This window comes from Phacochoerus africanus, chromosome 9, assembly GCF_016906955.1.
Source record: "Phacochoerus africanus isolate WHEZ1 chromosome 9, ROS_Pafr_v1, whole genome shotgun sequence".
NCBI lineage: Eukaryota > Metazoa > Chordata > Mammalia > Artiodactyla > Suidae > Phacochoerus > Phacochoerus africanus.
Window position 1 is genome coordinate 117,633,542 of NC_062552.1, and position 16,594 is coordinate 117,650,135.

Sequence of the window (16,594 nt, forward strand, 5' to 3'; positions counted from 1 at the left end):
TCTACATGAACTCTCAGAGGTCAGGTTTATTCTGTCACGTGCACGCCTCTGCAGTCATCTGGAGGTTAGGAAGAGGGAAGAGAACATAATCCATGGAAGTTTTCATGGGGCAGGTCTGAAAGTGGTACATATTCTCCTTGAATTCCATTGGCTAAAACTCAGTCACATGGCCACACCTAAGTGCAAAGAGGATGGGAAATTCGGTCTAGTTGCATCCTAGGGAAGAAAAGAAATGGTTCTGTGGGTAGCTAGACAGTCTGCACCCAACATTTCTTGGTTTCCTTATTTAATTCCTTAAAACTCAATATTTGCTACCTATGAGACAGCTAAAAAATAATATCCTAAATAAGTAAAAGTTTATCTAAATCAACAAGTAAAAGACAAATATTCCAAAAACTACAAAATAGCAGCAGACAGTTATAGATCTACATATGGAACCCTTTCCAATGACCAGTAAGCCATTCAAAATAAACCTTTTACCCTTACTAGCAATCAATGGACTGCAAATTAATATAAAATATAAAAATATTTTAAAATATAAAAATTAAAATCAGTTAGAAACCAGTAGGTTTCTCTAAACAATGAAACTTATTGATGATAAAGTTGAAACAGGTGTCCTTATGAGCTACTGGTGGTGGTCAGTCTTGCTGATGAGCATTTTGTCTACTTCTAAGAATATGTTTGAGAAAGTAAATACAGAATTGTCTCTAAGTGCATAAAGAACTATCTGTAAGTATATAAGTATATTTCTTGAAGCAACATTTAAAATAGCAAAACTATGGAAACAAAATTAGTGTGCAACATTAGGGTACTATTTAAATAAAATAAGGTAAAGTAAATAAATAAATAAATAAAAGCTGTATCTATAAGATAGACTATTAGTTGGACCAAATCAAGTTTTCAAAGAACATTTAATTAATTGGAAAATGCTTATGATGGATTTAATTAGAAAGCATGTTAGAAAAAATTCTCAATCTTATAAAACATTGTGTATGTATGTATGTTATATGCATTCAAAAATGTTTGGAAGGAGCTATTAACAGGGGCTGTCTCAGAGGTGGAGAGCAGGAATTAAGATTATAGTGATTTTTTTTAGAGTTCCCATTGTGACACAGTGGTTAACGAATCTGACTAGGAACCATGAGGTTGCGGGTTCGATCCCTGGCCTCGCTCAGTGGGTTAAGGATCCGGCGTTGCTGTGAGCTGTGGTGTAGGTTGCAGATGCGGCTCGGATCCCGAGTTGCTGTGGTTCTGGTGTAGGCCGGTGGCTAAAGCTCCGATTAGACCCCTAGCCTGGGAACCTCCATGTGTCGAGGGAGTGGCTCAAGAAAAGGCAAAAAGACAAAAAAAAGTTATAGTGATTTTTCTTTTCTTTTTACTAATTAGTATTTTCTAAGTTGTCTACACTGAGCAAGTGAGATCTTAATAATTTAAGAAATGTAACTTTAAAATCAGATACAAGTTTTGAGAAAGAACTGGATATGAGTCACTTCAATTCTTGTTTTTAAGGTTTATATTTTTAATTCCTTAATCAGTTTTCCCATTGAAATACAAATATAGGTCTTTTGAAATAATTTGAGCTTAACTCAGTTGTTGTTGTTGTTGTTTTTTAATAATACACTAAGGTTATACTTATGCTTGCAAAGTAAAAAAAGCCAGGGGGATTGGCAGTTGTATGCTTTGCTTTATAAGTGTAGATGACTCACCGAGGTTACCCTGACTATAAAGTGTACTTTAAGGCTTTTATTAGATGTAGTTACTGTCTCTAAAGCAAAAGTAACTGATAATAGTAAGTTTTTTCCTCTCGTTTTTTGAAATTCAAACTTAAAAGACAAATACTGAATAATGCTCCAAGTAATTATTTTCTGTGACATTTGCCTAGTTGAAATGGTATAAAATATTGCCTATGAAAGAAACAAATCCCTTTCAAGAAATTCAAGAGCAGAGTATATGCTCTTATTTGCATGACGTGTGAAAGGTCAGAGAAAATGGAATAAATCCGGGGGGAAATCCTCTCTTGCACTAAAGGATTAATATTCCCAAAGCAGGAACACAATAACCTTTTATAATTCCTTCACTTGATTTAAATTAAAAGGAGCAAACCTTAGAACATATGAAATGCTTGGAAAACACTCTGACAGAACTGCCAATGACCTTATTTTACTGTTTGTTATCCTGTCAGAGGAACTGACAGGCGTAACATTCTAGAAGAGATAGGAGGCGATGTAGTTCAGTGCTGTGCAGATTTACATGAATATGGGAAAATGAGAGCCACTGGGCGAGCTAGTTAAATATAATGTTCCAGATTTTCCTAAAGAAAGCTAAGAAAGGCCTTAGCATAGTATTCAGATGGCCTCAAAGAGGGCCTGCTTTTGAGCCATGTTATTTCCAGTTTTATGTATGGGTTCCGTCATACAGCTTTGATGTAGCAGCCTGTCTGTCTGTTTTCCTTTTCTTTGCTTATAATCCTGAATTCATGGCATTGCCTGAGGGAGCAGGTTTATTCCACTTAATAACTGAAACACAAGGATGCTTCTTTTATGCTTTAAAACTGCTCAAACATGCTACTAGTATGTGGGGGAAATGCCCTTTTCATTTTTTTTTCTTTAATTACCCCAGCAATAATCAACAATAATACATTTATCTATTTAATAGTGTACTGACTATGTACGAGAAGTTAAGTTGTAAGCCCTTGAATACAAGGATTTTTTACTCTTTCAGAAAACACAATATTTGTTTACATACTTTCTTTGATAAAGCTACCTAAGATTATGGTGGTAGAATTTGGTGGCACATATTTTCTGTGTACCTAAGATTCCCTGGAGTGGTAAAGTGTTACGGTTGTCTTAAGGTGATTCATGTCATAAAGACGGATACTAATGGCTTTGTATAGGCTAAATCTCTGTGTACCAACCAGGTTAAAACCAAGCAAACAACAATCAGTTCAATCATCCAGGGGAAGAAAGCCTATCTCCCACAGGCCATGCCTGTTTCTTTGTTCTCCACCACGCACCTCTTATCCATTTTTGTTCAAACTGGGGGCAGACAATCCCAGACTATGCTGAGAGTAATGGAGTGAGTCAGAAACCTAGAAAATGAAACAACTCATTAGTAAACAGCGTGAAATCAGAGCGAGACAATCACCGCAGTCAGGGCGCAAATGCTGGCTGTGACTCAGAGCGTGCACCCAGCAGTGTGCTTGTGTTGCAGTGCGGGACGGCGGCGATGGAGTGTGTGCGACAGTACATCAACGAAGTGCTGGATTTCATGGCAGACATGCACACGCTGACCAAACTCAAGGTAAGAGCACCTCCCCTCTCACGTTAGCCAAACAGAGACCTCCTTGGAGAATTAAGCAGGCTGAAAGGGAACTTCTCGTTACCTGGAGCCCCAAGAGCCCATGTCCTGGGAGCCTTGGGACTTGAGTTCTGCCTCTGCAAAGAGGGAAAGGAGATTTACACATCGTCAGCTCTGTGCTTACCTTTACTTGTGCTGCTTATTCAATTCTGACAATGCCTCTCTGGTAAAATAGTCCCATTTTACAAACATAGAGAGACATTAGGCCCGAGGTGGTACAGTCATCTGCTCAAGATCACACTGCTGCTAAGTGGTAGAGTCAGGGGTGACCTAAGACTGTAGTAACCCCCAATCCATTCTCCTTTCACTGTGTGACTTAGCATCATTTAACTGCCCTGAGTCTCAGTTTCCTCATTTGCGAAATAAGTCTAATGAACCTACCTAAATAAATTTACCTTTGCTGACATTACAAGGTTCGATGTAAAATAATGCATGGGAAGAGACTTTTGTAAACTTTCGTGTGTATGAAATCTGTACATGTTATGCAAACATAGTTTGTTTATGGTTTTTATCTGCATCAAAGCTATCTCCTTCAAGAAAATAATTAAAGACAAAACAACATTGAATTTGCATATGGACAGAATCCCAGAGGTTGTTGAGGTTATTGCTTATTTCTCGGGGTGGAATGAATTCGTGAGCAAGTTAGCTTCCCTGCCCTGAGTCAACTAGGGAGCTTAAAGATTGTTGAGGAAGGCCCAGGACAAAGGGCAAAAGAGGATCCAAACATGGCCCGAAAAGCAGCCAGACTGCAACCTGGCGCTACTTGTGGCTTTTTGATAAATAGGACCTAGTCTTTGCAGAAGTTCATCACCTAAAAAAAAAAAAAGGAAAAACTCTTTAGCACCCAACTCTGTCCAGAGTCTGCCCAGGTGATCCGGGTGTTTCTTGGGATGGGGATAGATTTGCAAGTGCTAGGTGGAAAGTGGATCACAATTTAAACTGATGGTTTCTCATGATACCTAACTCCAGCGTTTCTGAGTCAGCTTTCCTAGTGTTCTCTCACACGTGCATGACTAATTGCTGAGCCTGGTCTCCTGCACTGAAATGACTTTGGTGTATAAGCAGTTTTATAGCCACTTTCAAAATACAGAGAAAAGTAATAAAGATCCATGATGACCAAAAGTTTGGATTGCTGAGATAATCCAACCCTCTGATTTTACATATTAGAAAACAGATCAGAAAGGTCAAGTGGCAAGTGGCTTATCTAAGGCCATGTGACTAACTAGGACAGAACTGAGTCTAGAACCTAGATCTCAACTCACACTTCGGTGCTCTTTCCACTAAGCTACACTGAGCAATGCAATTTTTCTGAATTAATTCAATCAATATGTACCGAGCACTAATAACATACCTGACACTGTCCTAGGCATTTAAGGATCTGATGATGAGCAAAAACAGACACAGTGGCTGCCCTCATTTAACTTATAGTCTGGCAGTGGAGGTCAATTTTAATGAAAATTTCGTACAAACTAAAGTAGAATTGTGATGTTCACATTTGCCAAGAAGAAGGGATAGACAGTGGCATAAGAGCTTCTGATAAGGTGATAATACCTAGCCAGGGAGGTTAGGAAGCCGCCTGGAGGAAATCAAGGAAGGCTTTCCAGAGGAGGTGACACTTGAGCTAAAATCTGAACAGTGCATAGGGTTAATTAGGTGAAGAGAGGCAGAAAGAGTATTTTGGGCAGAGAGAACAACCTGAGTGAAGGCCAGTCATGCAAGGCAACACAGAGCCAGTGTAGCTGGAACCACAAGGATGAACAGGTAAGAAGAGGCAGAGATCTTCAGTATCTAGATCATCCCAGGTTGTTCAGGGCATGCTAAGGAATTTTTTTCCCTATATGCTAAGAATAGTGGGAAGCCCCTGAAGAAGTTTAAATGGGTTTTATGCTTGGGAGTGGTGATAGAAGGTGTGGAAAAGACAACCTGATCTTTTTAAAGAGTGGCCTGGAATGTCCCTAGGTACTCTGACAAAGTCACAAAATACCACTTGGTTTTGTAGAGCCACATGAAGACATGTTCCCAGCCTCTTCATGAAGATACATTTGGTGGACATCTCAAAGTCGGGCTGGCTCAGATTGCAGCCATGGAAATCTCACGGGGCAACCACAGAGATAACAAAGCTGTGATTCGCTATCTGCCTTGGCTCTATCACCCCCCTTCTGCAATGCAACAAGGGTAAGGCCCTAATTATTCTGGCTCTGACGCAGGAAATGCCCCGGGGCTCAGCAAGAGCTAGTGAATGAATGTCTTGAAGATCTGCAGGAGTGGATTATGGTTGTTTGGGAAGATGGGAATTGAAACCCATCTCCATGCTTGCTGACCTGGCAGCATTTTTGAACACGAGTGCTTCATGCTGCCAGTAAAACTTGCCCTTGTGCAAAAACCTCAGTCATCCTGATCGATGATGAAAACTTGGAGCTTAGAACTATCCCTTTAATTCTTCAACTAGTAAAGTAAATCAAGAGGTATTTATTGAGCACTTACAGAGCCTCTGCCTTCAAGGAGCTTAGGTGGCAGCTTGAACAGAATCTACATCAGAGATGAAAGAGAGTGTAAGGAGGTGCAGGCCCCTGATCTATTTGGGGACTCGGAGCAGCTTTGACGGTCTTGCACGGGCAGCTTCCTGACTAGAGGAAAGAGTTGGAGCAGGGTTGGGGGGTGCAGGTGAGGGGGGCAGGGGGAGAAAATCATTGGAGAACAGGATAATGAGTAGCTGTGTATTTTATCTCCTCTTCTATTCCTTCCTTGCTGGTGGTGATCTCTGAGAGCTTTCTAATGAGAAGAGAGGAAGGAGTTTAGAAAGAGAAGCTAGTCAGAAAGGCAGCCAGGTTTGTGGAAGCATATTTAATCCTGTGTCACCAAAGGCTGCGCTTTGCCCAAGAAGCTCAGATCCAGGATTAGAGGGGGAAACAAGGAAAACAGATTTCTCGTTTTGTGGGCACTTTGTTGCTTTGGTGTTTTATTGTATGTAAGTGCCTACCAGACCACACTTTCAAGCCCTCCCATCACCATGCATTTGTTGAGCTTAGAAACAGAAAACGCAGAAACATCTCTGACACTTCCTTCCTCCCTAATAGACCGAAAGAATTCATCGAGTGTGTCTCCCACATCCGTCTGTTGTCCTGGCTGCTCCTGGGTTCCCTCACCCATAACGCGGTGTGCCCCAATACCTCCTCTCTGTGTCTGCCCATACCTCTGGATGCAGGTTCCCATATTGCAGACCATCTTATTGTCATCCTGATTGGATTTCCAGAGCAATCAAAGGTAAGTGATTTCTGCAAGATTAAAGCCATATGCATCAAATTGCTAATGGAAACCCTTATCAGCCAATTATGTTTCTTCTGAGAAGAAAATGCATCTTATCACTTGCCCTCCTGTGGATGTTACAAAAGCAGCTTTGTGCTAATGCCTTATTGAAAGTTGTTTAAATTCCCAGACTGTCTTTTCTTCCCCCTAAATTGTTTTTTGGTTTACTTTTATGAAGATAAATTAGGGAGGCACGGAAGAGTTAGCTTCCTAGGCTTTTCTGTCTCAAAATAATGAGGAGAAATAAAAGGCTGGAAATGTAATAAAAATTCTGTGATCAGTTTTTAGAACCAAATATGAAGTGGAGGAAAATTTATACTCTAATTTTTCATGCACTGTCTTTTCAACTCAAATCTCTGGAGATATATGAAGATACAAAGTGAAAATAAGGCCAGTTGGGAACTCACTAAATTATATGTCGGAATCACCTACACAGAAGAACTTATAAATTATAGAGACAGATGGCTGTGCTTAAGGAAATAAAGTAAACCCAAGGCAGGCATCAATTGTGAGCCTATGCAAGCAAACTAGACACATTGGTACTAAGCAGCTATGAGGAGCCAAGATTCCTTCCCAGAGCTTAGGCAAATTCTAGGAGGTCAGGGTGGATTTGGGGACAGGTGGGATTTAGGCCTGGGCAAACTGACCTGTAATAAATTTATTCTGCAGTAAAATAGAGCAGCCATCCAAATGACCTGAATGGTGTTTGCAAAAGGAATTAGGCCATCAGTTGCTAACGTTTCAACCCAATCTGTGTTTGATTCCTAATGATGGTACTTTGTAATTCTGCAACATTGAGAAAGTTACTTAACTTCTCTGAGCTCCAGTTTTTCATCTGTAAAATAGATGAGTTTGTTTGAGAATTATGGAGGTGATCTATGAGAAGTCTTGAGCACAGTGTCTAGGGCATGGCAGGTGCTCACCCCCTCAGAACTCACCGCTAGTTAGGAATACTGCCTTTCCTGCTGCTACTGCTGTTGTCACTACTCCTAGTGGTCGCCTCAGTATTAAGTGCTGGGCACTGCATTCAACTGTGTCATCTCATTTACTCCAAACTACAACTCTTCGAAGAGGGTGCTATTATCCCCATGTTACAGAAGAGCAAACACCCTAAAATGGGAGCATGATTGTTCTGCCTCATGTTGTTTAGGGATAGGAATGTCAGTTTCACTGAAGGGGAAGAGGCTGGGTAGATTTATTCTGCACACTCAGGTGCCTTCTCTCTGAAAAGATGCTTGGTCTCTGAGCGCACTCCCACTGAGTGAAGAGCAGCCCGTTTGAAGGTGATGAATCACAAGCTTGTAACTTGGAGATGACTCCTCCAGCCTCAGCCTCTTGAATTACATGTACTCTGGCTGTGCTCCTGGGAAGGCCAACGCCGAGTGGGGAGGGCTCCCTGGAGCACTGTGGCCCCATTAGAATGTAACAGCTCCCTGTTTTCTTCCTTTTCAGACCTCTGTGCTGCACATGTGTTCTCTTTTCCACGCATTTATCTTTGCTCAGCTCTGGACTGTATACTGCGAACAAAGTGCCGTAGCTACAAATGTCCAAAGTCAGAATGAATTCAGCTTCACAGCGATCCTGACCGCATTAGAGTTTTGGAGTAGGGTGACACCTAGCATCCTTCAGCTGATGGCCCATAACAAAGTGGTGAGTTCACAGATGAGTTTACCTTCTTGGATAGTCTCTTACAGTGTGTAAACTATGCTCAGTCCTCATGTTAGGAGTTTTTTTTTTTTTTTAAAGACCTCAGTTGTAGTAGCATATACATGGATTGGCGAATTTTTATTTTATAAACTGGATGTTCTACCTGCATAATACCTTTGATGAAAAACAAAGCGAGCAATTAATTCAGTCAAAACAATTTTTGTTTTCTCTGTCTAAGGCCAAAGAAAGTGTATATATGAGCTTGTATCTTTAAGAATTGTCTTGGGAGTTCCCATTTGCCTCAGTGGAAACAAACCCGAATAGGATCTATGAGGACGTAGGTTCGATCCCTGGCCTTGTGCAGTGGGTTAAGGATCTGGCCTTGCCATGAGCTGCAGTACAGATCCCACTGTGGTTGATGTTGCTGTGGTTGTGGCATAGGCCAGCAGCTGCAGCTCCAGTTTGATCCCTGGCCTGGGAGCTTCCATATGCCGCAGATGCAACCCCCGAAAAAAGCAAAAAAAAAAAAAAAGAAGAAGAACTGTCTTGTACTATGAAGTCAGAGAGTGAGGAGGGAAGACTTATTTTTGGCTGTCAAGGCCATTTGGAAGAAACATAGCCAATTAGGTCATCTTTTAAAGCAGATCAATCATATGTGTTAATTCCACTTAGGCTCAAAACCTGAAAAGAGTCTCACTTGTTTGAGTTGCCCTCTGAGGACCTAGGCTCCAGTTCTGCTTTAATGTGGATGGCTCACCTCATTGGTAAATACCTGAGGTTTGGTTAACATGAGGCTACTTCATTGAACAAGCTTGGATTAGTCCTCTGGAGTCAAGATTGGAGGGTGCGTGAAGGAATTTACAACGGAGTCCTTTGGTTCAGTTTGCTGCTTTGGAGGAGGGTGCTCAGCTGGGAAAGCAGCATCTGGTGGCTTGGTTATGGGGTCTGCATCTGTAGAATTCTTATCTGTAAGGGGCAAGGGACCTGGCAGATGCCCTAATAATGAGTCCAGTATGCCCAGAAATGCAGCAGTGCCACAAAAGGCATTCTGCAATGATTTGTGATTGATGGACTATTAATCTAAGAAATATTTTCTCTTAGTTATAATTGGAAAGGGGATTCTATTTTTTCCTTTAGTGAAGCACTTTCTTTTCTTTAAAGAATTAGATGTTACAAGGCAGTTTTATAGCGACAGAGGTGTTTTTTATTCAACTTAAAGGAGACTTATGTGCAAAACTTTAGGGTGTGCGAACAGTTCTGACCACTGCAGAGATAATTACATTTATTAGATCAAAGAGCCTGGGAATAAAAAAGGCACCTAGAGATCAAGTATTCTATTCTGTTCTTTTACAGACAGTGAAACTGGGACCTTAAATTTAAACTAGAGTTTCAAAGTTTCCTTCTGTTGTCACTAGGTTTTTGACACCATAAACACTTCTCCTCCAAATCTCTCTTGACATTCAAATGTTAGAAAGGAATTTGTTACAGATGAATTTCGCACAAATAATATTACAAATACATTTGAATTAATTTTATTCTGAAAACTCTTTTAAACCACATAAACCAATCTGGGAAAATCCCCCTGGAGTGTTTAAAATCCAGCCATAGGGATTTCTGATGAGGGATATCATTTCTATTGTATTATTATTACTTTATTTTAGGGCCGCACCTGCGGCATATGGAAGTTACCAGGCTAGGCAGGGGTTGAATCGGAGCTGTAGCTGCCGGCTTATACCACAGCCACAGCCATGCAGGATCTGAGCCACGTCTGCAACCTATACCACAGCTTATGGCAACACAGGATCTTTAACCTACTGAGTGAGGCCAGGGATCGAACCTGTATCCTCGTACATACTAGTCAGGTTCATTACTGCCGAGTCACGAGGGGAACTCCTCTATTGTGTTTTTGTACTGTCGTAATATGGCTGCCTTGTTCCACAACAAGCAAAGCTTACAACAGATGTGCAATAAATTAACCAGTCACTCTAAGTGAATAAACTGTGGAGAAAGGATCAAGATGGAGAAAAGTACCTAAGCCTAAGAATTCTGAAATTGGAAATGAAGGAAACAGAAGCCATTTATCCTCTGGTGTGAATCACAGTGCAGTGCAGACTAGCGAGGGCAATACCTGAGTTCCATTGGCAGCCCCGAGCTGGATGAGCAAGGCATGACATTTGCAAAACCTCATGAAATTCAGTTTCTGGTTGAAGTTTTAGAGGTGAATCAACACCACTCCTTGCGGTCCCCTAGGTCATTGTGCAGGTAGTCCTCACGGGCATAGGGCCTGGGTTCTCTGTGGCTGCACCCTGTTTCCATAACACTGGGAGTGGACCTGATTTTCATGTTTGTTGTTTCAGATGGTAGAAATGGTGTGTCTCCATGTGATTAGTTTAATGGAGGCATTGCAAGAATGCAATTCAACAATTTTTGTCAAGGTAGGAAAATCTTATGATTTTTATGAACCGTTTCTTGCTTCTAAACACAAATGTGGATTTATTTTGAATGTACCTTCTAAAGAGGAACATAAAACTGATTTAATTTCAACATTCCAAGTTGGGGCTGGAGGATTTGGGCTCATTTAACAATCCTTCACCAAATAGTTACTGTGTCATTTTTGCTCTTGCCCCACCACTGTGGCCAACTCTAGCTAGGTTAAGTATGTGGCACCATCACTGCACGCAACACAAAGTAATTAAAATATCACTAGGGAATGTTGATCTGAAAATGACCCTAGAATAATATAAATTGGTTGGTGGAACCTTACCTTGCAAGATATCCAGAAAACCAAGGAAAACAGTCTGTAATTTTTTGACTTGGTAGCTGGTACTTTAAGATAAATTTAGTTTCTCATATTGCTGTTCTAAATCATTGTACAGGGTGTGAAAGTAGTTGAAGCCTTTTCGATCTATGCGGGGACATCAGAAACATCCTAGTGTGATGAAAAGATAAAAGAGTGAAGGAGAACATGGTTTCTCCCTCTCTTCCTCTTATTATTTCTCCTCTTTTTTTCTTTCCTTCCTATCATCCCACCTCTGCATCTCACTGCTTCTTTGTCCTTCCTTTTCTTGTCCCATCTCCTTCTTGTCTTCCACTTCTATATTCCGTGATCTCGGCCGCCATCACCCCCACCCCACCCTAGCCCACCATCAGTTTAGAACTTTGTAACTTGCTTTTTCGCTCCTTGGCTGACTCCCTTCAATAAAGGTAACTTGTCAAGTTAATTTACACAGTGCTGAAGAAAAGCAGCACATTTTTAGGGGAGACTTGGCTGTTACCAGAAAACTGCAAGGTGGTTGGTTCACATGGGATAGATGTAACTTTTCTTGCTGGACAGTCACTAGCCCAAGTCACCACCATGAGAGAAACTATGCGACTGACACCTGGATCCTCATACTTGATTTTATTTTTTACAGCTTTATTGAAATATAATTTATATATGGTAAAACTACACATATTTTAAAGGTACCATTTGATGTCTTCACATATATTATACCCTTGAAACCATCACCATGGTCGAGATAATGAATATAGTCCCCACCCACATTTATTAGTCTCTGTTCCACCACTTCCTGTATCCCACTTCCTCATCCCCAGGCACCCACTGATCTGCTTTCTGGCAGAATAGATGAGTTTGCATTTTCTAGAGTTTCATGAATAGATTCATACAGTGGTTGTGCTTTTTTCTGCCTTTTTTCACTCGGAATAAGTATATTGTGATTAATCCATGTTGCATGTATCAGTAGATTATTTCTTTTTATTTCTGAGTAGTATCCATTATATGGAGATCTCATTTTGTTTATCCGCTCATCAATTAATGGACATCCAAGCTATTTCTGAAAGTTTGAGTCTCTTCCAAATAATGCTGTTAGGGATACTCATGTACAAGTTTTTGTGTAGTTATAGGCTTTCATGTATGTTGGATGACTAGTGAGTGGAATTGCTGGGGCATATATGTGTATGACTTTTCAAGAAGTTAACAAACTTCCATAGCGATTGTGTCCTGTTAGCATTCACACCGGCAGCATGCATTCCAGTGCCTGCACATCTTAGGCAACACTTTATGGAGTTAATCTTTAATTGTAGTCATTCTAAGAACTGTGTACTGATGTCTCCTTGTGGTTGTAAATTGCATTTTCCTGTGGACACTTGATGTTCAACATCTTTTCATGTGCTTATTTGCTGTCCATATATCTGCATGATGAAATATCTGTTAAAAATTATGTGCCCATTTTTAAAACCAAGTTTTTTTATTATTGAATTTTAAGATACAAGTTCCTCGTCAGATATGTGATTCACAGATATTTTTTCCTGTGGTTTGTGTTTTCATTGTCTTAGTGTGTTGTGAAGAGCACACACAGTGAAGAAGGTCTTAACATTGATGAAATAACATCTCTCAAATTTTTCTTTTATGAATCATGCTTTTGGTGTTGTATTTAAGAAAATCTTTGCCTAATCCATGATCACAAATGGTTTTCTTTGTGTTTTATTCTAGTTATTATACATGTTTTCTTCTGTTGGGTGTTCGTTTATAACTCTGATCCACTTTGAGTTAACTTTTGTGTATGTGTGTGGTACTTTTTATTTTTATGGATATCCTTTTATTCCAGGATTGTTTGTTAAAAATTCTATGCATTGAATTGCCTTTGCACTTTTGTCAAAAATCAATTGAGCATGTGTATGTGATTCTATTTCTGGATACTCAGTTCAGTTCTATTGATCTGTCTCTTTGTGCCACGTTGTCTAGGTTACCATAGCTTTCTAATATGCCTTGAAACCACGTAGTATAAGTCTTCCAATTGTTTACATCCATTTCAGACACTTGTGGCTCTTCTAGGTCCTTTGCATTTCTAGATACATTTTAAAATCAACTCATCAATTCCTACAAAACACCTGCTGGAAATTTGGGTTGCATGGAATATATAGATCACTTTAAGGAGACTTGAGATGTTAACAATATTGGGTCTTCCAATCTGTGAAGACAATGTATCAATCACTCCATTTATTTATGTCTTCATTAACTTTTCTCAACAATAATTGGTAGTTTTCCATATACAAGGATAGCATATTTTGTCGAACTTATATAATAAAAAAAGTATATATAATAATTTGATAGTATTATAAACAATATGGTTTTTAACATTTAAATTTTTGGTACTTCATTGCTTGTATTTAGAAATACAACTGATTTTATTGATCTTATACGTGGCAACCTATTAAATTCATTCATTCTAGTAGCTTTCTTGTAGATTTCATCAATTTCTTTGTAGACAATTATGTCATGCGTGATTAGAAGCAGTTTTCTTTCTTTCTTTTGAATTTTTATACTTTTTATGTCTTTTTCTTATTCCCTTGCTCTGGCTAGATCCTCTAGTACAGGTTGAATAGAAGGCATGAGAGTTGGAAACCTTGTCTTGTTCCTGATCTTAGGAAGAAAGCCTTAAATAAATGTAAATGTTAACTGTTAGTTTTTCATAGTTACCCTTTGTCAGACTGAGTTAGGATCTCTTCTATTCCTGGTCTGCTAAGAATTTTTGTCAGGAATAGATGTAGGATTTGTCAAATGCTTTTTCTACGTTTATTAAGATTGTCATTTGATTTTTCTTTTTTTGACTCTTAGCAGAGTGAGTTTCATGGATTGCTTTTTGAATGTTAAACTAACCTTATATTCTGGGGCAAACTGCATTTGATCTTGATGTATTATTCTATTATATACTGCTGAATTCTATTTGTTAGCACTTTAAAATATTTTCACGTCAGTGTTTATAAGGAATATTGGACTGTAGTTTTCTTATAGTAACTATTTTTGGTTTTGGTATCAAGGTAGTGATGGCCTTATGGAGTAATTTGGGAAGTATTCCTTTCCATTTTCTGGAAACATTTGTATGGGTTTGATATTTTTTTTTTTCTGTGAAATATGTGGTTGAATTCACCAGTGGAACTGCCTGGATTTAGAATTTTCTTTGCAGGAAAGTATTAAATTACAGATCCAATTTCTTTAATAGTCATAGGACTATTTAAGTTATCTGCTTATTCTTTTTTTTTTCTTCTGCTTCTTTTTTTACAACTGTACCTGTGGCATATGGTTCTCGGGCTTTGAATTGGAGCTGCTGCTGAGGTCTACGCCAGAGCCATGGCAACACCAGATCTGAGCTGCCTCTGTGACGACGCCATAGCTTGCTGCAATGCCAGGTCCTTAACCCACTGAGAGGCCAGGGATCGGACCCACATCCTCACAGACACTATGCTGGGCTCTTAACCCGCTGAGCCGCAACTGAGACACAGAATGTGTCTCTTGCTCTTATCTGCTTATTCTTGAGCAATCTCTGGTCGTGTGTGTCTTTCAAAGAATTTGTTCACTTCATCAGAATAGTGGATGTTATTGGCATGAAGTTAATAGTATTCCTTTATTATACTTTTAATATCTGTAGGACCAGTAGTTCTGTCACCTCTCTCATTCTTGAAACTGGTGATGTGTGATCTCAGTTCTTTTCTTCTGATCAGTCTGGATAAAAGTTTATCAATTTTGGTGAGTTTTTTTTTTTTTTGTCTTTTTGCCTTTTCTAGGGCCGCTCCTGAGGCATATGGAGGTTCCCAGGCTAGGGGTCAAATCGGAGCTGTAGCCGCCGGCCTACGCCTGAGCCACAGCAACGTGGGATCCGAGCCGCGTCTGCAACCCACACCACAGCTCACGGCAACGCCAGATCCTTAACCCACTGAGCAAGGGCAGGGACCGAACCCGCAACCTCATGGTTCCTAATCGGATTCGTTAACCACTGTGCCACGACGGGAACTCCAATTTTGGTGAGTTTTTGATTTAGAACAGCAACAACCAGCTTTTGGTTGGTTTTCATTGATTTTCTCTATAGTTTTTGTTTCACTGATTTCTCTTCTCTATCATTTTCTTTCTTATGTTGACTTTAATTTCTTCTTCTCGTCTCTTAAGGTGGGAGTGGAATTCTCTGATTTTTTTTTCTTTTATAACATAAGCGGTTAGTGCTATAAATTTCCATCTAAGCACTGGTTTCGCTGGCTTCTTTTTTTTTGGCTTTTTGCTATTTCTTTGGGCCGCTCCCACGGCATATGGAGGTTCCCAGGCTAGGGGTCGAGTCGGAGCCGTAGCCACTGGCCTACGCCAGAGCCACAGCTCTGCGACCTACACCACAGCTCACGGCAACGCCGGATCGTTAACCCACTGAGCAAGGGCAGGGACGGAACCCGCAACCTCATGGTTCCTAGTCGGATTCGTTAACCACTGCGCCGCGACAGGAACTCCATTGCTGGCTTCTTAAAATTTTGTATTTGGGTTCCCATTTTCATTCAGTTCAGCATACTTCCTATCTTCCCTTTTGCTTTCCTTTTCGACCCATTGCTTATTTAGAAGTATATAATTTAGTTGCCAAATATTTGGAGATTTTCTAGAGATTTTCTGTTTAATTTAATTCCATCGTATTCAGAGAACATACTTTGTATCATTTGACTCATTTTAAATGTATTGAGGCTTGTTTTATGGCCCAGAATACTGTTTATCTTGGTAAACGCACTGTGTGTAATAGAAAAGACTGTGTCTTTTGCTGCCGTTTAGTATGGTTTCCTGTGACAGTCGGTTCAGGCTTGTGGATGGTGGTGGTGTTCGTCTTTCATCTCCTTCCTTCTTTTTCTGCCTCGTTAGTCTATCAGTTATTGAGAAAGGGGCATTGAAATATCTCCCTAATTTATCTCTTCAGGTCTATCAGTTTCTGTTTCACAGATTACGAAGTTGTTATTAAGTGCATAAACGTTTAGGATTGTTGTATCTTCTTCATGAATTGAACTTATGAAATGGTTCTCTTTCTCCTCAATAATATTATTCAGTCGTAGTATTAATAAAAGGCAGTCCAGCTTTCCTTTGGCTAGTGTTAGGATAGTATATCTTTTTCTATCCTTTTATTTTTAACCTATTTGTGTTTTTATGTTCAAAGTGTATTTCTTATAAGCAGCATATACTTAAATGTTGCACTTTTCTTAAAATCTGATCGGACAGTCCCTTTTAATTTGGGTTTTTAAACCATTTTCATTTAATGTGTTATGTGATATTATTAGGCTTAAAATATCATCTTGCTATTTGTTTTCTGTATTTCCCATCTGTACTTTATCCTTTATTCCCTCTTTTTCTAACTTCCTTTTGACTAATTGAGTTTTTACACGGTTAAATTTGGATATAATTTCCTCTTTTTGGTCTAGTTTCTTAATATGGAAACTGAGGTCATTAATGTGAGAACCTTTTTCTATTCAGTCAGCAGCGTTC

General features: G+C 39.6%; 1 protein-coding gene across 4 annotated transcripts in view; it reads left to right on the forward strand.

Annotated features, from left to right (window-relative positions):
- The window catches only part of UNC79 (unc-79 homolog, NALCN channel complex subunit), a 263,893-nt gene that overhangs the window by 238,261 nt on the left and 9,038 nt on the right, over window positions 1-16,594 (forward strand). For all 4 annotated transcript variants that reach the window (XM_047795599.1, XM_047795600.1, XM_047795601.1 and 1 more), the window contains 5 exons: window positions 3,211-3,300; window positions 5,357-5,532; window positions 6,435-6,621; window positions 8,116-8,313; window positions 10,668-10,745. In XM_047795599.1, the coding sequence (XP_047651555.1) occupies window positions 3,211-3,300; window positions 5,357-5,532; window positions 6,435-6,621; window positions 8,116-8,313; window positions 10,668-10,745 (729 nt within the window). The remainder of the gene's footprint in view (window positions 1-3,210; window positions 3,301-5,356; window positions 5,533-6,434; window positions 6,622-8,115; window positions 8,314-10,667; window positions 10,746-16,594) is intronic.